Source organism: Xiphophorus maculatus, chromosome 2, assembly GCF_002775205.1.
Source record: "Xiphophorus maculatus strain JP 163 A chromosome 2, X_maculatus-5.0-male, whole genome shotgun sequence".
Classification (NCBI taxonomy): domain Eukaryota; kingdom Metazoa; phylum Chordata; class Actinopteri; order Cyprinodontiformes; family Poeciliidae; genus Xiphophorus; species Xiphophorus maculatus.
The window spans coordinates 11,187,871-11,212,226 of NC_036444.1; the positions used below are offsets into that span (position 1 = coordinate 11,187,871).

General features: G+C 36.3%; 1 protein-coding gene across 1 annotated transcript; it reads right to left on the bottom strand.

Annotated features, from left to right (window-relative positions):
• Nucleotides 1-806: 806 nt before the first annotated feature.
• On the bottom strand, nt 807-23,458 carry LOC102221565 (anoctamin-1-like). The gene is made up of 29 exons (XM_014469870.2): nt 23,369-23,458; nt 20,988-21,107; nt 18,431-18,600; nt 17,986-18,291; nt 16,430-16,525; nt 15,560-15,732; nt 15,262-15,316; nt 14,322-14,373; nt 13,973-14,028; nt 12,641-12,688; nt 12,350-12,414; nt 11,864-11,998; nt 11,605-11,765; nt 9,735-9,817; nt 9,310-9,321; nt 8,997-9,071; nt 8,842-8,898; nt 8,279-8,353; nt 7,249-7,450; nt 6,878-6,989; nt 6,738-6,795; nt 6,083-6,183; nt 5,495-5,658; nt 5,233-5,385; nt 4,964-5,016; nt 4,039-4,217; nt 3,737-3,842; nt 2,073-2,622; nt 807-1,982 (listed from the first exon to the last, which is right to left on the bottom strand). The coding sequence occupies exons 3-29, from the start codon at nt 18,557-18,559 to the stop codon at nt 1,330-1,332; spliced, it is 3,909 nt and encodes a 1,302-aa protein (XP_014325356.1). The 5' UTR covers nt 18,560-18,600; nt 20,988-21,107; nt 23,369-23,458; the 3' UTR covers nt 807-1,329.
• Nucleotides 23,459-24,356: the final 898 nt, after the last annotated feature.

Here is a 24,356-nt window from a genome sequence, read left to right on the forward strand (position 1 = left end):
AGTGAGGATCTTGGGCAGCAACATTGTCCATATAATGTTGGTTTGTTATTTTAATGAGTTTGTTTACCAGGAAATTTCAAAGCACTTCATGCTTTGGGGAAAGTTTACTTTACAGCACGACTTGTCACCTGCCCACATGTCCAAAAGTATCAATACCTGCTTTATCATCATGGTTTCTATGAGCTTTACCGGCCATTAAGCTGGTCTAACCTTGCCCCTAAGTATGGTTTCTTTGGAGAAACAATGGATTTTTGTCAAGAAGAAAGTGTGAGATTCAACAATGCCGACGATCCGAAGGTTGCCATTTAAGAAGTCTGGGCTTCCTTGTAGACTCAGTAGAGCCTCCATGCTACAGTGCATGGAGGATCTACCTTACTAGTAGTGCACATCCTGTACAGTACATAAACATTCATGTATGTGTTATAAATCCTTCTGACATTCGTTCATCTTTAATATTGTGATTTTCTGTGAAATTCACAATTTGTTAGAACTAAACCCACTTTGTGGGTTTAGTTCTAACAAAAAGTTTCTGAAATAAATCACCCCAAGTAATGAATTTATGTGATGAGTTTTAGTTTTTGAATCAAAACTTTAAAGTAAATGTCATAACATCTAATTTAATAAGATAGATACCGATATAAACAACTGCTAAATGTATGTTACTTTTAAGCTCTTTTTTAAGAGTCATATTGGTGTTTCAAACAAAACAACCCGTTTGTGCAGAATAACACTTTTGTGCAAAACAGAATAAGCAATGTCAAAGACAACAAAATGAAGAACAAACATCAAAAATATGTGGTTGTTTTATTAGAATTTCACATCTTTTATATATCAAAATCTCTGAAAACAAACAAAAACGCTACAAGCAGAGCTCTTGTTTCTAGGTGTCACCTTAAACCGGTCTATACAGTAGCATTGCTGCATGTGTGTAAAACAATCACAATAAAAAATAAATGCAAACAACACTGCAGCGCCTTATGAGATATGCATGTGATTAAAATGAAACAACTTTCAAAAATGAAGTAAAATAGAAATAGAACAACTTGAGTCTTTATTTTTCATGGCATAAAAAATGAGTTTCTGAGGAACTTTTCTCTGACCTCTTCAGATCTAAAACACTTTTTGATATAAAAAAAATGATATAAATAGTATTACGTGTGAAGTTACAAGGATTTAAATTATGTTCATTTGACCTGGATGCTCCCTCTGTAGAGCCCAGGTGTATGTAGGTGAGAAGGGCAGCCGGAAGGATGCAGCCTCAGGCACAAGCAGAAGAGGCTGATCTGGTCCGTTCCCTTTGCAGCCTACAGCTCCCACTCCTTGGTCTCCCTATACTGGAGTGTTATTACGCTTCAGTTCACTGGGTGATGGTGGAATGCGGTCTCCAAGCTTCACGCAACTGGAGGAATGACTCGGTCCCGAGGTCGCCTGCTCAGGACCGGGTGCTCTCTGCCGGGGAGGCAGAGTGGAGCAGCGGGTTTTGCCCCTGGAACGTGGCAGCTGAGGTGGAGGGCCTTTCAGCATGAAAAGTTCACTTGAGGCTTGGGGCTGTTGGGTCAACGGTGTCTGTGGAGATGACAGGGACACAGGGCTGTGCAAAGGAGAGGATGGTTTCGGGGAAATGGAGCCCAAAGGAACCAGGGCAGTGAGCAAGGGCTGCTGCTGGAGCTTTGTGAGGCTGGTGGATTGGCTGGGCCGGGGCAGGCTGTAGCAAGTCTCAGCACCTCTGTAGTGGGAAGGAAGGGTGGAGCAGCGGGATTTTACCCTTGTGTCTGGCTCTCTGGGGGGTGGAGCAATTAGAGTCAACATCCGAGTTTCAACATTTGATTTTGTAATGTCTGGCCTGGAGCCTCTCAGACTCTGGGATGAGCCTCTTTGGGATGAGGGATGGGACGCAGGTTCCCTGTCCTTCTGTTGACTTTGCTTGGATTCTGAACGAGAAAGCTCTTTTTTCTCAACCATGCTTGATGAAGGCTCTTCATCTAGACAAATAGAAGATGAGAAACAGATCAGAATATATCATAAGAAGTGTCATGTAAATCACAAGTAATAACAGAGCTTTCTCCTCTTACCTAACAGGCCCAGCTCACTCATGAAAGAGTCCAGATCCACAGTAAAGTTTTCCTCCTCAGTTGCCATTGCTTCATAAACTTGACCTTCATTGCTCTTTCTGCTGTCTTCCTTTTCTCCTTCATCCTCTTCCTCCACTTCTCCACTTTCTTCCTTTTCTTTACCTTCCACCTTACCAGTTTCCTCACACTCTTCACCTTTTGGCTCATCTTCCATGTTAGTTTCAGCCTCTTCAAATGATTTATATACCTCTGGGTTGGTATCAAACCTGTTAGGTTCATCCAGACTGATCTCAACCCTCACTTCTTCCTCTTTCTCCCCCACTTGGCACACATCCTCCTCCTCTGGTGCCTCCTCCACTACAATGTCTATGTTGGCAGGAAAGCAAGGGCTTGAGGATTTTTGGGAGAGAGTTTTGGCACATGCTTCTTGGTCTTGTCCAAGTAAGAACTCCATCAATGCCATGTTCTCTTTTTTCAGCTGTTCCCGCAGTGACCGTGGGACATCTGGGATCATCCAAGCCACCAGCATACTGAGGAACATGGCAAGGTTCTTTAAGGGGAAAAAAAGAAGAAACCAAGCAGTATTTCTTTTGTTTTTGTCATGTCTGTGTGATAGGAAATGCATGTTGCAGTTTTCAGATTTTTATTTGTAAAATAACAAAAACAAAAACCACATATTTTATTCCTCTTCTCAATTATACACGTGTTTGTGTTGGTTTATGAAGTGAAATTCCACAAAAGTTCATTTTGAACAAGTGTACCATTGCATAACATGGAATTGCTCTAGTGCCATAATGCAATAGAAAGCACTGGATGAATTATCTTCATCCCATTCTTAATCTTTAGTTTAATTGGTCACTGAGAGTTAGACAGAATAAAATCCAGGGCCACGGAAATCTTGCGCAAACACGATTAACGTAGATTTGTCAGATAGGAGCCAAGTTTCACCAAATGCACATGCTGGGAATTTCCCAGACGGCAGTGGAATTAAGCGTAGATCTAAACCTTATTAATCCTCTGGTGTGATCTGTTCTAACCGACCAAAGACTGAGTCATTACCCATTTGGCCACAATTCAAATAAGTTTATCTGGAGAAAAGCAGGAATTTCACATCATTACTTTGAAGTAATTGCTCAAATCCAACTCAGTAATAAAAGAGATAGAGGTATACAGCTAGGAAAAAAAAAAATAGAAGCTTTATGAAAAAAAATGTCAAAGCTCTAGATTGACCCAGTTAGGTCCTGTGTCTGAACCCATTAGAGCATTTTTGTTGGCACCTCAAAATGACTGACATTCTCATTCCAACCTGGTTAAGCAGGAATATCTCTGCCAAGAACACAAAGAATCTCCCAAAGGAAGCCTGCCAATATAGTAATATCACTCCCCAGACTTTAGGCTGGCCTTGGTGCCAAAGATACTTAAACACCTGATTCCATCAATATCAAACTAACAGTAAATATAAGAATAAATAGAAAGACAAAGAGTGAAATTGTTTTTTTGGAGCCTTGTTTAAAGAGATAATTATTAAATAATCTGACTGGCACCTAAGAAAACCATATATCAAATAAATGGCAATGAATTCATAAATTTAAAAGACAATGACCTCAGACCTCTGATATTAAGTATTTCAAACTGAAATATTTAGCAAAAATATTTTTTGATACCTGGAAGAATATTACAAAAGCCAGTCGAGCAGCAAGGACAGACCAGTACTGTTTGGAGAAAGTGTACGCATCTGATGCCCATGGTGGATCTCTATAGTCCTTGTATCTAAAAGAGAAAAATGGATTAAACAAGAATCTTAGCTCACTGCACCTAAATGCAAATATATTCTGGTAATGATGCTTTGCTCTCAGCATGATCCTGAAATCCTTGCCAAATTTTGACCCAAAGGAAGCCTTAAGCTTCTGGCTAAGGGATTAAAAGGAAGATCAAGGTAGGTCAAGGTTAGGAGAATCACTCTGACCTGCACATGGAGACACCGGTGATGAGTGTGGTGGTTGGTGCTGTGCCAGGAGGAAAGTTGCTGACATTAAAGTAAGACAGCGAGTGCTCTGTGTAGCCACTCATGGTGCCGTTTCCACTGTACATGTACTGGTAGACCATTCTTGGAACGAACTCTGATGTGAAGGAGATGACGAATGCCTTTAAAGATAAACACGGAGGAAAGGTTTGACACGCTGCAGTTTTGGCTGAAACATAATGATCTGAATTTTATTTTTCAAATGAGGAATCCAATACCAATTCAATTTTGGGCTTTGAGAGATGTCATATAACAACCACCTATGAGAGCCCTCAGTTAAGAGCACTGTGCGATGTAAAATCCCCACACACCCAACAGAGAATCTACCTGAAGAGTCCTTTTTCCCAATGAAGGAAAAAGCTCCCTAGTTCATGGTGAAATCTTGTCCAGTGTGCTATTTAGAAAATATCTCCACTGTGATCTCTTTGTAAGGTCTTTAATGTTGGAGGACATCAAGACTATCCAGATGAAAATAAGTCAGAAAATAATGTCTTTCATCGTTTAGCATGTTATGTATTGCTCTCTATGCCAAGTCCAAATTAACAAGTTTGAAGTTGTTTTTGTTCTGGCAGATGCCATCTTACGATTTTTGAATGGCGATCAGAATAAACAAGAAACTGAATTTTGCTCGAGACATACTATTATCAACTAAAATCTACAGCAAGGAAAACATCTACATTTCCATTTTTTAAAGAAGGGACATGTATTATTCCTTTTTTCAAAATCAGACACATATTAGGGAGCTTGGTTTAGAGTGTAAATACGTCTGCTAGTTTTCATCCTAAAAATGTATGTAAATAAACATGTAAAATAAACCATTGATGATAGGTCACAGACAGAGAGTCAGAACAGACACATGCAGACTTACATTGGTAATGACAGAGAACTTGCTGATTCCACACAGAATGTTGTACCAAATCCCTGAGAACAGCATGAATATAAAGAGACAGACAAAGAAAGAGAAGAGTGTCCATTCATGAGTGTGTATGATTGTAGTGGGTTTTTGTGTTATGAAAAAGATGTGCAAGTTCAGCATGAAAAAAAAGACAAATAAGTGAATATAATGTACTACACATTATTTCTACACATTTATAGAGACTGAAAGAAGATAGGTCCTGATGTAAAATGATTCTGTACCTATGTCTTTACACCTGACTGCATCCGGTCGCCGGATCTCGGTGACAAATTTTGCAGCATCCAGCCGAATCTCAATGACGTTGTTGAGCAGAGCAAATGCAGGTGCCAGTGGGAAGGAAGCCACAAATAGAGAGACAAATCCATACTGGATAACTGCGTGAAGTATTGAGACACAAGTATGCATGATTAAAATGATTGTGTTGCTGTGATTTTGGGAGAATCAGTGTATAAAAGACTCGAAAAGAGACTAAATTATACTCACTCATCTCCATGTACTCTGGACTAACACCCTCAAATGGTTCAAGAGCAAAATCTTTGTCAAACTGTTGTTTTGGTCTTATCTCTTCTGTTTCATTCTCCTCGTTCTCTGCCGCTCTTTTCTTTCCTTTTTCTTCTTGTATAGTTCGGTACATCTTTTTCATTTTACTAACAAAGTGAGCATAAATAGGACAAAGACGAAATTAAAATTAAAAAATAAAATTTTCACAATAGTCAGGATGCTAAGGCGTAAATGAAAGCATAATGCTAATTATTTTAAGTTTTATACTTGTTTAAACATATGAATTTAACAAGAATTGTAAATAGGCTGTGTGACCCAAAGTTTTGATAACAATGGTTGATTACCTAATTTTAGTGGAATATGAACTTTTTTTTTTCAGAACTACAACAGAACTCGTAAATTCTGAAATGTCCACAGGAAGTTATAGGAAAAAAAGGTGAACTGAGACGAGCTTCACAGCCCCCTCAGAAATAGTTTAAATATCTTGTGAACTGTGTTTTAATTTAACCATTGGTTATTAAGCTATTACAAAAATAAACACGGTATGAGAAGACACTGGTGTATACGTACGGGATAAGAATCTCAAAGATGTTGTTTTGAATGAGCTGTTTTCCGAGCATAATCATGCTGAGCTGGATGCACAGCTCAATGAGGCAACCTGGAGGAGCGCACTGTGGAGAACAAATACATACTTTCATCATGACTGTTTAAACCACAGTGTCTAAATAGACTTTATTTTTAACCAGTAAATGTACCTCTTTTTTCTACACCTGTAATTATTTTGCTACAGAAGCAAAGTCTTGGTTGTTGGCAAGCACTTTACATTGTAGCTCCATAGAAAAGCTTACTGAAAATATTCTGTATACCACAGAATCAGATGTGTAGAAAATCGCTGCGTAAGTGTAATTTAATTAAATTTGCATATGTAAGTACATAATTGACAAAACAGATACACAATAGATTAAAGCCAATAATAACCTCACTTAAGTTTACAAATTAAATTAAAATTTCGTGTAATTTTTAAACAATATTTAAAAGTTATACAATTTTCTAAACAAAAAAGGTTAAATTTATAAAATGAAAACTTTTTCAAATGTATGCCAAGCATGTTACAACACTGTTTTGGGTTTTACTGTTACTTTACAACAGAATTTCTGTTTTGTGAGAATGTACCAATATTTGTCTCCAAAAATCCTAAAACAGCTACATGCAAAGCTATACCTACCTCCTCCATTCTATAGTCTCCAAACACGTAAACATAATCACCGGGCCGCCCAGCAAACCTGTATGAAGACAGGACCAGGTTAGCTGAATAGGACTTAAGGTCTAAAGCAGATAATTGTGAAAAAAAAAGGTGAAACACACCTGCCCTTGAAGAAGGCAACATAGAAAATAGGGGCAAAGGCGTTCATGGATTTCAGAAAGAAAGACTTAAAGATTAACCTTTCTTCAAACTCTTCCTCTGTCTTTGGAAGTTCTGTTGGAAATTGGACAAAACAATTAGCAATATATCAACACAACAGTCAACACTAATTGTGTAATAAACTTATAAAATATAACTATTACACTAAATTTCCAAAAACTGTTGAAATATGCTGACTAATTGCTACACAATTAGTGCTTGATTCATTCCTCTCATCTGTCTCCTTTTAAACAAATGCCCCACAGGGAAATCATTGTGAATTATTAACCATCCTTGATTAGTGGTTACTCTATAACAGCATTAAACACATTACCAAGCTCAGTCAGCCACACAGCGATTGCGCCATAGACCTCTTCTAATACCAGAACAACCAGCATGTTGAGGATGATGCCTGTGGTGGTGACTGTCATCCTCACACTGGCCTTGGCTTCCGGATCAGGGTTCATGGACCACACACTTAACATGCAGATGCGATAAACTACCACTCCAAACACTGCAGAGAAGGTGACAAAAATCTAACAAAGAAATAAAACAAAATAAAAAGGTTAAATAATACAGATTCTAAGGGAGGATACAACTACAGTTGTAGAGCATTTGAATTTGTTTATTCTGTGTTGCGCAAAAGTTATAGGCAAAATTCAGCTTCTTCAAAGTTTCCTTCTTCAAAAGAAGAAGGAAACTAAGAAGGAGCCAGACTTTCTTGTAATCTGTCAAAGAGGTTTTTTTTGAGAGGATCAAAAAATAAATGACTCCACTGATTATTAGTGGAAAATGCCATTGGTTAATCCAAAGAGATAAGGAGCATATTTTACCCAATAAAAGCCAATATTATTTAAAGATCTGTTTAGATACTAAAATGAAATTACAATAAAGCAAAGTCTCAGAGAAAGATTTAAAAAATCATATCTATCACTTGTATACAGTGTATTTGTTGCTGCCTCTTGGCTAGGACTCCCTTAAAAGATTGGTTTTTAATCTTGATAGAGATATTTTTTTATCTCAGTAAAATATAGGTTAAAAAAATGTAAAGATTTTAAGAAAGGATAATTCCTTGGAAGCTACCAAATATTGGCTGACCTAACCTTGAAAGACCCCATATATAGATGAATTTGGAGAAATCTAAAATGTTATGCAGACAAACCAATAGAGATTGACAGAACTGAGAAAAATAAAACAACTGAATTTTGTGAACTACCTGCGACGTCATGAAAAATAACCATAATGACTCTCTGTCTGTTAATCCACCTCATCCTTCTGTTAATCAAAAGATTAACTAGAGGATTGACAAAGAGACAGATGGCAAATGGAAAAGTGAGAACATGAAGAGAGTCTGAGTGCAGTACCAGAAGCAGCAAGGTGGACACATTGATGACGTAACCTGACAGGTGATCCTCAATGTCCAAGGACTCGGGATCTGGCTGTCAAGGCAAAGGTACATGTTACGTGGATGCACAGAAAAACAATGGTTTGAGACGCATCCTTCACATTGCATCAGAGTCTGTGATTGGCTGTTTGTTCTGCACAGACACACAATGTTAACACTGGGGAGGGTGCATGTTTGCCATCGGAAAGGACAGAAATCTCCTCCCCTTCCTCCATTCCCTCCTCCTCTTTATGTCTCTGTCAGTAATCTGGGCTAATCTCAGGCAGCTAATCTTCTTTGGACCCAACCCCACACAGTGCAGAAAGGGAAGTTCATTATGTACATACATAATGTCATGCAAGCAGAATTAGTTCACAGTAAGTTTATTTTGACACTAACAATGTAAACAAACAGTACTGTTTGCCTCAATAACAAAAGCTACATTTCACAGTTGAGCAATATTAATATAAATAGGTAATTTATGTATGTATGTATGTGCTTCATGAAAAGGGTCCGTCTATTTAATGTACAGTATAATGGTACCTGGGAGGCCAGCATTTGATCGGTTTCTCCATCCACACTTTCTCCAGCTTGAGTCAACTAACACAGAGGATATAAAAAAATTGCTGTTAACAAACAAAATTTGCCTTAAGGATTAAAAACTGAACAGAGATCTGAACACTTACATGTAGACTTACCTTCTTTTTAGCTTGTGCTTTCAATTTAGCTTTCTTCTCCTGAAGAGCTTCTTCATATTCAGGTCTCAGTTCATCCTGCAGTACACATCCAAAAACATGCACTTTAAAATACAACCACCATATCTTGGGGATTTACATTTTGCAATTTCTGAGCATTTCTACACACTGTTTTGCCATTCCATAACACGTGCATATACTGTAGTTTTATTTTCTGTTTATCCACATTTTCAGTGATTATCTTGTTTTTTGTCTTGTTTTTCTAAAATCTATGCCGTTCTGTTTTTTTTTAACTTTCTAATACAAAGTTCCCTACCTGAACTCGCTCCTTCAGGCATCAGGAGACACATGAAACACAGAGAGAACAGTCGCGTTAGTTTAGGATTGTTTGTCCTGCGACCTTGCTGTGTCATTTTATCCCCCAACTGTCCTTAAAGGCCAGGACCAATCCCATTACTGTGCTTCACAGGGTAACTGTCTGGCAGCAAGCATTTTGGATTGTTAGAGGAATTTAAAGGTCAAGTACTAATGAGACCTTCCAGGAAAACCAGTATTCCTTTTGTGCATGGATTGGGCCATAAAATGATCACTGTAGGCATTACTGGCTTCCTCTTTTACAAACTCCAGTGCAGAAACACAGGTATGATAATTCATTCTTATGTGACACAATAAATTTATAAATAAAAATCTTTTGTGTCTACATATGTGTCCACAAATGGTTTTCTTGAGGAAATTCATTACCTCTTCATGTTCCAAGCTTGTAAGGTCCCACGAATGTTTCAGACACATCTGTCTCCTTTTCCAGTGCTCAAGAAAACATGCAGCTGCAGGACAATATGCACATAGAATAATTTTTAGAAAGAGACAAAAATAATTTTGTTATTTACATCAAGCAAACAGAATGAGAAGCTTATAAACATCTCACTGGAATAGTGTTTTCAAAAAACATTAGAAGACAAATTATTCTCTTAAGTTAAGAGAAGAAACAAGTAAACAAAACTAGGTGAATAAATCTACTTACTTAAAACCTAATTAGAAATTATAGTTTCTTACTTTAAGACATGCTATTTTTATATCATTTATATGGTATATTACATTTTGTCATGTTACAACCACAAATGTCAATGTTTTCTATTAGGATTTTATGATAGTACAACACAAGGTAAAGCATGGCCATGGATGGAAAATGAACATATAGTTTTATTTTACAAATGACTATTTGAAAAGTGTTGCATGTTCAATGTTTCTTTACTCCAGAAGTCAATACTCTAGAACCACAATTTACAGATATAAAAACTGCAAACATTTAGAGTGTGTCTCTACTAGCTTTGCACATCCAGAGACAAAACATTTTCTCCAGCTCTTCTTTTCCAATTATAGTGGATGGAGGGTTTCTTTAAACAGCAAATTTCAAGTCTTACCACAGATTCTCACCTAAACAGAGGGCTGGACTTTGCCTGGGCCACTCCAATAAACAAACTTGGTTTGATCTAACTTATGCTAGAAGTGTACCTCTTTTCCTGTCTCATTTTTCTTTCAGGATTGACCTGTTTTTAAATGCATCTATACTTCTTTTTGTGTCTATTCCATGAAATTCCTAAAAATGCTTTAAAGTTTGTGGATGCAATGGTACAAAAGGTGAAATAGATCAAGGAGTTATATGTTATATTTGTGGTTCTAATGTTAAATATGATCTGACAAAATCTCTTGAACTAACAGTAAAGTAAAGAAAAAAAACTTTGCAGAACAATTTATTTAACATATGTTCTATATGTTCTTCTCTGCAGACAGTAGCAAGTTTTCACAGAGAGCCTCACAATCATTGGATCAAAATTAGACTGATGCAACTAAGAGCATGATGTAACAAAAAATCTCAACATGGAGACCATATGATGCAGACAAGACACTGAACTACATGCTAAAGTATTGGCATTAAGAAGATAAATTCCCAACAAGACATACATTTTGCCCACTATTGATAAATATACAGCTTTGGAAAAAATAGGAGACCACTTAAAATGATAAGTTGCTCAGATTTTACTTTTTATAGGTATATGTTTGAGTAAAATGAACATTATTCTTTTATTCTATTACCTACTAACAACATGTTAAATTTGAAATGAGAAATGGTCAAAATAACGTAAAAAATGCACTGCTTTCAGACCTCAAATAATGCAAAGAAAACAAATTCACATTCATTTTGAAATATCAATACTAATGTTTTAACTCATGAAGAGTTCAGAAATCAATATTTGGTGGAATAACTATGTTTCAGTGCAGTGGGCTCTTCATTTTTTCCAGTGCAGTATATGTACACTACTGTAGTGTTTCACCCTGCGTGTTTATGCAGTGGTGAAGAGTAATTAGATTATCCACTTAACACCTTCTCTCTGGTTTCCAGCCAACATAAAACTAAAGGGAGCAGACATTTTCTGTCCTGGGTGCTTTTCAAATAATGAACTGTAAAAATTATTCTCGTTCAAGTGTCTAGCAATCTTGATCAAATAATGAATTGAAGTCTTCCTGTCTTTGTTTGGCTAGTTGTTTGAGTAGTTGTGTGCTGCTTTTTAAAACATTCAGAGTGAAGTGTGTAGTTGGTGTATATAGTTACCCCAAAGGGACATGAAAATAGCAAAGAGAACAGTAGCTCCATTGTCGAACAGGTATGAGGCTCGAGCCAATGAGCATACTGAACTCAGACGCCAGTAATCACACACGGCATCACACAGTGGACACATTGTGATATTCAGGTTGTCATCACATGTCTCCTGACTGAAATATGAGTAGAAACACATAGCAAAGTTTGTTACTTCTCTCTCTCTTTGATTAGAGTGATTAGTTTTGATGAGCATAGATAAGTGTTTGCCTACCTTGGCACATTGGTATCTACGGTAAGTATGCCATACAGGAAGACAATGATGCCCAGCACAGAGGGTGGAATGAGAAGCTGAGTATAAACACCCAGCCAGGCAAAATATAACCCAATTTGCTCTCCAAAGTACTTCCTGTAAACATGGAGACAGAAGATAAATCAGCTGCCTTCATCAGCAGGATTCAACTTATGTTGATAGGAAAAGCTACAAATCATTCTTATAGCCAACATCAAACAATAAATAAACTTAAAATGTATTAAATATAAATCTAACAATATCTTCACTGGAATGTAACTGAGCCTATCATAAGGCATAATTTGTCATTGAGACTTAAATCATCTTAATATACAGTAATACTCAGGAACATTTAGAAATATACGCTTTCTGTGATACTGTAATTGTATTTCATCACAAGCATTCTGCAAACAGCAGTCAAAACTAATTGCTGAAAACAAATCGTAATTTGCTAAAAGATTTTGTCACCTGATCAGGTCAACAGGCTGATATTTGAACATGACTCCATAGTTGGCCCACTCTTCATGAAGCAGCTAAACAACAAAGACATATATCATACAGGGTTAATGTACTCATTTATGTCTGGCATTAGGTCCAGTTAAAAAAAACAAAAAGCTAATGATTGTCTCTTAGTACCCTATTGTAATGTATTAAAAGAGTGACACTGTATTTTTATCTTGACGGGGTCTAAAGAATATAATCTACCAATTTATCTGCAGACATTTTAAGGAAGAAAACACCATTACCACTGTTACACACCTGTCTTTCATTTCGTTGATCTTTTGTTCCTCTCCGTGTGAATGGACCCTAAAGAAAAGCAGGACTACAGTTTTATCTCATGCATATAATGTAGCAAATTTTGTTGATCATTAAACACACCATAGTAGACCCCTGCTTATCCACAGTACATCATACACCTATACCTCCAACATCAATGTTCAACTCAGCTGTTTTTTGTTCTGTATTATTTGTTTTTCTCTGCAGGGCACTATTGGCACTTAAACACTGTGGTAGGCTGATCTATTTTGAAGTTTCTTGTTACTAATTAAACACTGACTTTAAAGGTTTTGTTTAAACTATTAATTTAAACTAGCTTAAATGCATGTTCAAATGGGTTGCCATATGGCAAGAGTTGTAAAGTGCCTGCACTGCACATGTAAAAGAAAATGGATAACAATTTTGAAAATACAGTTCTGTTGTACCTTTTCTAATTGTTAAGTGTTCTTTCTACCCTATCAGCCAGAGCTGTCTTAAAACACTTAATTTAATAACATTTAAAAGAATGTCTTTGAATTAACATAATTCAATCATGGAAAGAATGTCCACAAGATTAAATAGCTTTCTTTCAGCATGAAGCATGTTTGTTGAGCTAACTTTATTTTCATGAGTTGGATCAACTTAATTAAGTAGTGTGAAGGTACCACTGTAAAATAATTTGGTTTCAACTAAATTTGCATTCATCTTAGTCAAGTAAAGGCCATTATTTGGTTCAAAACATTGCAAATTATTTGGGCTGGCTCTGTTAAATTACATTGGGTCCAACTATAGTAAATGAGTTAGTGAGTAAGTTAAGTTGAGCAAACATGTTTGCTTTAAATTTTAATAACCGTAATAAATTGAGTTGAACACATTTACTTTAAATTGGAGTAACAGAATTACATAGTGCTGAAATAAAGCAAAGTAATCAGGTGAAAATCCTTTCCATGATTTTTTTATGTTAATCCAAAGAGTTATTTTCTTGAGTGTGGTTACCAAAGCAGCCAATCCAGGAGCACCATTCAATTTCCTTGCTGCTGATTGACTGTACCCCAAAAATGGAAATAAGGAAAGACTGTAGACATTAGCTTCTGCAGTAGTCCTAAGGCGATTTCCTTGTGTGTATTAATGCACACTAAGGTAAATTAGGTGTTTGAACTACTAAAACAGAGAGTCAAATAGCTAATTTTCAGGCTGTTGGGATCCCTATGCCCAATTGGTCCACTGTTTATGTAATTAACATTAAGGTGGAGGTAACATTTGCTGAGAAACAGCTTCATGTGGAAAAAACAAAACAAAGAAAAGTTGCTTAATTCAGGTTTCAGTTTTACTTACATCATGCAGTGGGAAGGCAGAAATGTAAACACCTCGAGCCAGTAATGAGCTGATGCCTTATGACACAAAAACAGAGGAACACAAATTCTGTTTTGAGACCACTGGGAATAAACAAGGAACACATGTAACATTTCTAAAAATTGTTTTAGGGTGCCTGCACTTGAAGCATATCTTGACACAGTCTGACACCATAGTGCCTGTTTTGTTGCTGGTTTATGGCCAATAAAATAATTTGGAGTTTAAAGATTTTTAACCATTACCTTTACAACATGAAAAAGCTATTTTTGACTGTGTTTGTTTAATGAATTGCATTCCCACGACAACTCGGAGAGGCACCAAATCCACTCACCTGTGGTTTGGCAAGTGCGTGTGCAGGTAGTGCGTGAAATAATTTCAGCAACCTAGAAGCAGACATAACATTAGTTACCTATTTAAAATAAATAAAAAAAATTCCTAGAACTTAGGGGTTGCTTTCCACTGACTTTTCCTTGACTTTGCTGGTTAACCTCATAAAACTTACTAGACAGTTTCCAAAGATCACCAGGTCCTTTCATGGAACTTTCCAAATACTTACCAGCATTTTAATTTAACATTCAGCTACTTAACTGATTATTGCTAAAAAAAAAAAAAAAGTTTTTCTAGAACTCACCAGGTATTTTCGATTACTTTCATGGAACTTTCATAGAAGCTTATCTGGAATTTTGTTAGTTTCTGATAACTAATTTGCTTTCTGAAACCTTTGTTTCAGAAAGTTTTGTGGAGCTTGCAAGGAACTGACCCAGGTTCTTGATAAGACCCATGAAAATTACAGGAAATATCTTGTAAATTCCATGAAAGTAGCTAGAAAGTTGTGAAATGTTCATTACAAAATTTCCCCCCAAAAATCTCTAAAAGTTCCAGAAAGAACTTGGTAACTTCAGAAAAGTTCAGTGAAGTACATGGTAAATTTCATAATAGTACCTTTTTGTTTTATGAAAGGTTCCTGATACAGTAAGTCTCAAGAATATTACATGAAACTTACTGTATTACATGAATATTAAGAAAGTACTTTATATGTCCCTTAAAGGTTCCAGGAAAGTTATGTCAAAAAACAGCAGTCTAAATCCCAGTTCCCTATTGTACCTTGTAGGCTCTATATAAGTAACAAGTAAGTATGAAAACAGTCCTTGGCAAATGCCTTGTAAATACAGGCATTCTTGATAAGTTCCCGGAAAGTAACCTCTTCTTTCAAGGAAAGTAAAGACTATTACATAAGACAATAGTTGGGAGAAATCATCTCATAGACTCACTATTCTGCTCCGTGTTGCGTTGTCAAATAAAGTTGCTGTTGACTTGATGTCATACCTGCAAGAAATTACAACATTACAAACATCAGCTATCGGTTGAAGTAGAAATATATATTTAATTTAGATTTGGCATTTGGAAATTGTGGACAATGTGGCAAAGAAAGCAAAAGACCATTGAGAGATTTTGATGTTAGCATATATCAGAATATATAACTATGCTGATATAACTAAATCAGCATAGTTATATCAAATCACATCTAAGACACATCAAGTCATGCGAAGAGCTTGCTCATGTACTCACAGGTGGAGCTTATCTCTGATGAATGAGTGTTTGAGAGTTTTGAAATTGACACGTGACTGCGAGTCTTTGTGGATGTCGTTGTCAGGGACATCAGGCTGAAATGGTCTGTTTAGTTGGGAGATGACAGTATCCCACATTCCAGCAATGCCTGTCCTTTTCCGCAATTCACATTTCTGTTCAAAAGAAACAAATGAAAAACCTTTGACCACTGCCAATCAACTAGATTTCATAGTTCCCTAAAAAGTAGATACTCATTAGCTGTAACATTATCAACATATAAATTTTTGTTTCCAACTAAAGTGCCTGATATATTGTCCAATTATATAGCAGTGTATTTATATCGCGAAGGACTGTTTGGACTGCCAGAATTGTTGGCTAATATATTCCAGTTGTTATGAAGTTGCATTTTAAATTCTGATTTAATATTTATCCAGTGCGACAGAGCCTCACACCAAACACAAATGACATTGTCCAAAGTGCCAAAGGTCCCAGAGTGCAAGAAGCACCAAAGACAGGAAAGAATAAAATAGGCATATATTGTTCAGTCACCTTCAAATTTTCCAATTACAAGATTTCCTAATATCATGCAGCCTGATTACCAACTATTTCTACCAATGGTAACCAGTTATCTTCAAATATGTATGCTGAGTTAGGTGTCAAAATTATATTTTTCCAAGTCAGAATACTGGCTTTCTCAGTAGAATTACAATTTAGCAAGCTGCAAGGTGTTGCTCCCTTTTCCTCACAGTGGTCAAAATATTATGGCTTAACAGTCTATATACCTCTTCCTCAAAGTGAGGCTCTGCAAATGGCCCAAAAGTGCTGAATAAACCTAATATTTTCACCATTAGGAGAGGAAAACAGACTTACCTTTTTCACAGCTACCTTGATCTTCTGTAACTCTGCCTCACGACTGAGAATTGACCATGGGATGTGCAGTCGAATGAAGCTAATGCCATTTAACTTCTACACATTAAGACACACATGAAAATGGGGTAAAAACAAATGTGAAAAGCCATGTTGACTCATAATGAGCCTAATTCAGTACCAGAAAACATTGCTTTTGTCAAGTCATCATAACAATCTGATCTGGAGTAAATTACAATGCCAAAAAGGAGAAACATCAAGAATAACCTGAAAGAGTGGATTGTATCTTTCCATTAATCTGGAAAACAATTTGAAGTTAATCTTTCTCAGTAAGAGAGACTATTCACGAGTGACAAAACATTAAGAACAGCTGCTAATCTTTACACTACTCAACGTCTCTGGAAATTTGACCCGGGGTCAAATCCAGCAATGCTCAAATAAATGACAAAAGTTGTATATCTCAATTGCAGAATTTATGGAGCTCAGATAGTATGTAGGTCTGCAAATTTGCAGCCAAGATAACTGAAAGACTTCTTGAAGATCATTCTTTAGACACCTGAATCCAAATTTAAGATATCTGATTATAACAAGTTGTGCTATTCTTTGAAGAAAATAAAAATAAATACTGATTATCAGCTCAAATACTTTATATCTACTGTGAAGCATCCAGGAAAGAGATAAATTAGGCTTCTTTGCAGTTGTAGGTTTTGGGTACAGTCATTAAGTTGACCAAAAACTCTCTGTTTACCATAGTATATTAAGGTCAAAGAAGAGACCACCTGTCTAACATTTCAAGCTAAAAGTCAATTGTAACAATGATCCTAAAGCATAGCAGCAAATCTAAAACAGTGGCCAAAAAAAGAATGAAGGAATTGAGATGGCTTAGTTAAGAAATCCAGACCTCAAAATATATACTATTTTCACAAAGGACAGGTTTAGATAGCTTTTTCCTATAACAAATAAAAATTTATGTTTTTTTTATACCAGAGAATTTTTGTTTGATCAGAGAGAACACTAAGAGCAAAAAACATAAGACATCTGTGTAAAATGTCTTCACTGCACTGTAGATGCTGATTGTATATTGACAATATTTTAACAATAGATAAAATAGGAAAAACATTCTTTGTTTCAGAGGTTATAGACTATATAAAATGTAACACCTATTTATTCAAATAATATCTGATTTGGTATCCATTAAGTACTTGTTGTCAAATATATTGTTTATTATGTACAATCTTTGTAACCACATTCAGGAATCCTAAATAAACCCTCAAATGTAACTCTCGTCCAGCAAACACACTTCTCAATAGTGAATCACTCTCTAAGAAGGTCTTGTAATCCAGCCCTTGGCTCATGTTGCTTACAGACAGTGTTTTTAATCTGCAACCAAAACAGCAGCTGATTTAATGCATGAGCAAATGGTGTGCAGACTGACACATAAATCACAAACTTTCCTTCAGAAAGAGGAAAAATGCATTCACATAAACATGCTGGAAATACAAGAAAACAATATGCAACATGATGGTCTGTTATCAGTGTAAGGATATATGGTTACCTACTTCTTTGTCACGTTCAATCTGTAGTCCAGCCTCCAGCAGACCTGCTTCAAACTCCTCCCTCATCAGAGCTTTCTCCTCCTCAGTAAGCTTTGAGTCTTCCGCATCCCCTCCTGCTCCACCTGCCTCCCCAGATTCTGCTTCTGCTTCCAGTCGAACCGGTAGAATTATTGGCAAATTTCCATTGGAAGAAATGGACAATCGGGGCTTAGAGCTACGCCTCTTTTTGTATTTGTAACAAAGTATGTAGTCCACTTTCCTCTTGCCATCAGCAAAAAAAAGTCCAGGTCCAAGATCAATGCCAGACTCCTAACAAACAAACAAACAAGCAAATATTTAGGTTATGATTACTAAAGCATGTAATCTAGAAATAGGAGAAAAAAAAGTGAAACCATTTTTTAAAAGGAAAGACAATCTGTTAAAGATTTATCCTCAGCAGTAATCTTACCGGTGGCGGGGGCTCACTGCTGTCAGGGAGGTTGACAGGTCCTCCATTGGCAGCATCAAGTCCAAACCCAGACAGAGATCGCGCCAGTGACACAAGCTTTGCTGAGTGAAAGGATGATGACTCACTCATTGCTTTGGTGAAGGATATATGCCCTTTTCCGTTTCATCCCTCTGAAGGAAAGAAAAAAAGTTTTTTGTTTTTCTTTGAGCTTAAAAAAGTCTTTAGCGGTATTAAAACCGTCCACACCTTTTATTATTGCTGATAAATGTTTTTTTTTTTGGCCATTTCTACTTTTGGAGATGAGCTTGAAGTCTAGTCCTCCTTGCCAGCACTTTAATCTTAAGCTCCCCCACAAACTCTTTGTCAGATTCAGTTCAGAGCCACTTCAAAACAATAAAAATGCTTATAGTAAAAATCTGAATGTACACATTCCTTTCACTTTCTGTCACTCCCTCAACATCTTATGACCCTCCTGAAGGCAACAGCAAAATGCTTTTTGTCTTTGAATCATGAAAACACAGATGGCTTCCACCCAAATTAAGGCCCTTAATGACACTGACTGAACTCCAAAAATCATAAAGTAGTAATAGTAATAAAAGGCCAGGAAGAATAAACAAAAAATCTCATTTGAAAGTCACTGATCCTCACATACCACAAACCTGTCCATTTACACATTGCACTGGAACACCAAATGGAAACGCCATTCGTGGATGAGAAAAAACCCAGGAATGCCATAACAAGGTTAAACTGTTGTAGATGTGTTCTACACGTCCTTCAGTGTAAAAATAAAGCTTCAGAATGTCCAGAGCTGCTGAAACGTGTTTGTTTGTGAAGCGAAGATTTAAGTGACCATCCCTCTCAACTCAGGGTCTTCGCCTGTGCAATAATGAGTGTCCTAAAAAAGAAAAAGCCTTCTGCTCACAAATTCACTCAGATAAATACATTTTCCAAAAGAATAACTTTGAAAATGTTATACTCTTGAAGAAGATCCCTTCTTTTGGATAATCTTGTAAAAACGGCCTGATCTAAATCCCTTTAAAATAGAATGAACTGTTTATCCAAAAAAGGGTAAAGGTCTTCTAAAGGGAATCAGTCTTATCTACACCATCTACACCATTCAGTGTAGACGGTTTAGACACTGCACCATCTACACTGGCCTACTAACGTTCAAATTAAGCATACCTAAACCAGTTTTGGAATGATAAACAATAATGAGAAAGCCACTCATTATTGAAAACATTTTTGGATCCTTTTCATTCTGGTTTGGGATGTATGAAGATATGTTCTTGATTAACAGTTTGTTTCAGTGATATTAAGGGTATTGGGTTTCATTTCTTTCTGAAAAAAAAAAAACCAATAGAAAAGCAATAACAAAAATGACCTATCAAAAATGACCACTGGAGGTTTTATGACACAATACACAGTGGAAGTCTGTTTAGGCAGCCATAAAAACTTAAGCAAATTTAATCTGTCCTGCCCATGTCTTTCACTAATTGGAAGCCGCAGAGTCAGATTAAGCAGTGCAGCAGAATGAAACCCAGACAGCACAGCTTCAATCTGCTGGGGTAATTTGGTCAGTGGGCTCATTCTGCAAAGAATAAAATACGCTCAGAAATTCTTAAGCATTACACTATGAGAAGCAGATGGAAATCCCTAGATTTAATTCTACCAAAAGAAAACATTAAGCATGGTTCAACATGGCACACAAAAAAAAACAAAAATTCCCAGTTTCTCAAATATTTTTAAAAATCCAACTTACTGTAACACTAGACATATCTTAATGTTTGAATGACAGTGTATTCTAATTCAGAGCAGCAATTCAGTATACTTTCTTTTATTAATTATTTAAAGACTTTTACTGTCTATTCACATGGTGCAAATGAGAAAGGTCTTAAAAAAGCTCTCAACATGAATGGAGATGATCTAAATATAGTGTGATGTATTAATAAGACTAGAAGGGATGAACCAATTAATGAGCCATTTTTTGTCAATAAGCTCTAATTGGTAAAGCACTGAACAATATACATTTCTGTACTCCTATTTACCATTGTATCAAATCAAAGAACTCCTACCATTTTCAGTCTATAATAGATTCGTCAAAATCTGATTTACTTTTTTCAATCTTATTGGAGATATCAATTAAGGCTTATGGATATTTGCTTTGGTGCATTAATGGGGACTATCTTGTAAGTAATTTGTTTTTGTCGAACTTGAAAATGCTAGGTCTATCAAATAAACTGCAACACATTTATTTTCTCTTTCATGTCTTTAAGTGCTTAGGGGGGGAAATGGTTATGTCAAAATCGGTATTGATCAGTACAAAATCTGATCGGTGAATCTCTAAAGACTAGCATTATCACAGTGGCTTTGCATATTTCACATCACAAAATTAGATTATTTTAAATGTCTTTTAACGGTGAAGTGATTTTTAAATTTTTTTAAACAATGTTAACATAAATATGTGCTGTCCTGTGTGTTGGAACTGAAACCAAGAAATTCCACAAACTCAAAGGTAGAATTTTCAGTCAAAAATTATGAGGTCTGCAGAGACACTTACTTAAAATAATTGATGGTGAGAAGAGACTACAATCTGACAATACTCAGTTATCCACACACATAATGGTCCCAGGCCAGGCCTGAACATAATCCGTCCGTCCTTTTGAGAAACCAGGGAAAGCTGTGAGACATGTAAACACAACAACAATCAACCAAACTGCATGTTGACAGTAAGCACATTGCTTTACCTGTCAATCCTTCTACACATGTGCAGCCACTTACCTCATAATCTCAGTTAACCAAGCATTAGGAAGCGCAGTGCCAAGATGCAAGTGGAGATTATTTATCTCTTCAGGTTCAACCCTTTACACCTCAGCACACTGAGATGGTTGCAGAAAGGGGTTTTAAACCTGACTGCTTGTGATTCGGTCTGTTTCAACTTGTGTTGTTGAGACCCAATGTTAGCATGCAGACTCTTAGGTGGGAGAAGATCATGCATTCATTCATTTTCCACAAGGAGTCCAATGGAGGCTCTGGATATGATTGCTTTAGCTTCCAGTAGAAACAATGGACTGGGAGTTATTTTGACAAAGTATCTCAATTTTTTGCTTTGTTTTAGTTTAATTTTTTTTTCTTTCATTTATTTACTTTAAACATTTGGCATGTAGTATCTTTGTGAACTGCAGTTTTGTATTGATACTGTTCTATCGCTATGCTTTCTGATTTAAGTAATTTATGCCTTTTTTTCCTAGAATGTTTGTTTTTTTGCTTTCTGTAGATCTATATTCTTAAACTATGCTTTATGCCCATATAATTTAAAATTCAGAGATAAATTCAATGATGAGTTTATTTTATCAAAAGTATTATTTTGACCACCTGGTAGGAGTTTTGCATTTGGATTATTGCTACCATTTCAAAACAATATCTGTAAATATCAATTCTGTGTTCATACATTTATCTTTTTCACCCTGTTTTCGTAGAAATTGTATGAGACATTATGTTTTACACATATTTAGGTTGCTTTCTCATTGTGGTACAGAAATAGGTCTGACAATTCAATGCATTTTGATATTACAGAATGTTGAATGAATTTAAAAGCAAATGATGTTGTTTTAAAAAAGAGAGAGCTAGAGAGACAGAAAGAGAGAGAATGAGAGAGCGAGATAAATGTGTGTTTAACCCATCTACCACACATTCCTTCTTGGAGAGCAGAGGTGATTGACCCAGAAATTAAAATACAATTCCTTCAGGCATTGATGCTCTTATTGTTTCTAGGACTCATAACACTGATGATGTTCATCATGTCACATTAAATTCTTTAAAAAAAAAAGGTGTCATGCTAAATTTACTTTTTTTCCATATTGGATACTCTTTAGATTTACACCTCAGTGAATTTTTTTCTTAAAATGTGAGTTTTGTTAACAAAGACCTACTTTAGTTCTAACTTAGTAATTGCTGATGCTTTTGTCTCAGATGCCCAATTGTCTCAGAGTCACAATTCATGCCAGTTGTAGATGTTTACTTGAACACCAGATTGAGTATTTGTCCCTCCCTTGCTTTTGCTTTTTGTAATTAAATGCTAAACTTCACATTGATTCTAAAATTTGTGATAGTTTTAGCTGCATGTGGGACCCAAAATGAATTTTTCTGAGGTCCCCATAAATTATTGGTCTGCCCCTGCTGCGATCCTCCTGACATTTCCCCTTGGCTTTTTAGTGTTTAAAAGGTTCAAATTGCGTTCAGTTTTTTGGGTTTTTTTTGCAAATTTTATTCTGCCCCCTGTTTATGTTGGAGAAGACACAGAGAAGAGTGCGCCACTGCGTGTGCGCCTCAGTGCGAGGCTTAAAAGCTTGTAAACCTGCAGTCAGCGCAATCAGAGGCTGGACTGCACCCTCACACTGACAACCATGCATCACCAATTCAAAGCAGATTACACATCCTATTTAAAATACATTGATATGTATCATTGCATTATGCCATAGCAATAATACTAAAGCATGTATGTAGAGTTTGATAGAAACTACATTCACTTTTAAATTAGGTTTTTGAGAAGTTTGACAAAATAACAGTTAGGCCTATGCTCCACATTACATAATTTCCACCTTGGCTAATTAATCCCAAGGTAGATGTTTCGCACTGCTTATCAGGCTATGTGACTAATTAAAAGCAACAGTTGTACGCACATATGGATGGATGAAAAGGGGGGAAAAAACACCCTTAGCACTCCGTTACATCGCTTTGGAGGCAGCATTTAGTAAACATTATAAACCCTGGATTATCTTTATGTATCCTTCTGGCTAAGTAAATATTTGTCATATTAAAGAAAATTATGTATATGTAAGATGACACTGCTAGAGCACCATAGGACGTATAAACTCCAAAAGATGCAAGGGGAAATTTTAAACGCACCTAATATCAAAGAAAAGTAAAGAGAAAACTCACCAGTATCCAGGCGAAAACAGTTGTTTGTTAGGGGGATAAATGTTAAGACATGACACCGCCCGAAGCGTTGAGATGGTGGACAATCCGCGCGCGCTCTCGCAACCACTGGCTTATTGCGCGCGAACAGGGCGGCTAATTCCCCGAGCAGTCCACGCAGAGAAGAAGGAAGGTGTGGGGCATATTACTGAGCCATGATGTGTGTATGTGAAGCAGCAGGGAAAGAAGAGCTTACAGGTGATCAGACTCTACCTCCGCTTCTATCTATCTATCTATCTATCTATCTATCTATCTATCTATCTATCTATCTATCTATCTATCTATCTATCTATCTATCTATCTATCTATCTATCTATCTATCTATCTATCTATCTATCTATCTATCTATCTATCTATCTATCTATCTATCTATCTATCTATCTATCTATCTATCTATCTATCTATCTATCTATCTATCTATCTATCAATTGTTAGCTCTGTTGCTAATAACTATTTTATAGCCCCTTTTAACCAAAAGGTCAGCAGTTATTCTTCTACTTCATTTAAGAAAGATAGAGAGGGTTACATTTGACTGTTCCAACACAAGTCCACATCATTGTCCATCCTTTAATGTACTTAACAGTGACCAGGAGTTGCTTTTCTACAGCCAGACTTTATTAGACTCATCTGTTTAAAGCATAGGTTTCAAGTAAAAGTCCTAGTAGGGCTCACCAAAACTCTGCATGTCTACATTTGTGATGGCATGACCAACAAAGCTTTTGTTATGGCAACTAGTTACCATTTGCTGTACTTTTCTAAATATTTCAGTGAGAGATAACACCACTATAACATTTATTAGAAAACCTTTTACACAACTTCACCAGGGTTTCTATTAAATGTGATTGGAAGTACAATATATTTGAATGTAAAAACTTCAGTTTAAAGATTGTAGTAAGCCTTTACCACTTCTGTGTTGGGATGTTTATTTGACCAAATTAAAATCATCTTAAGT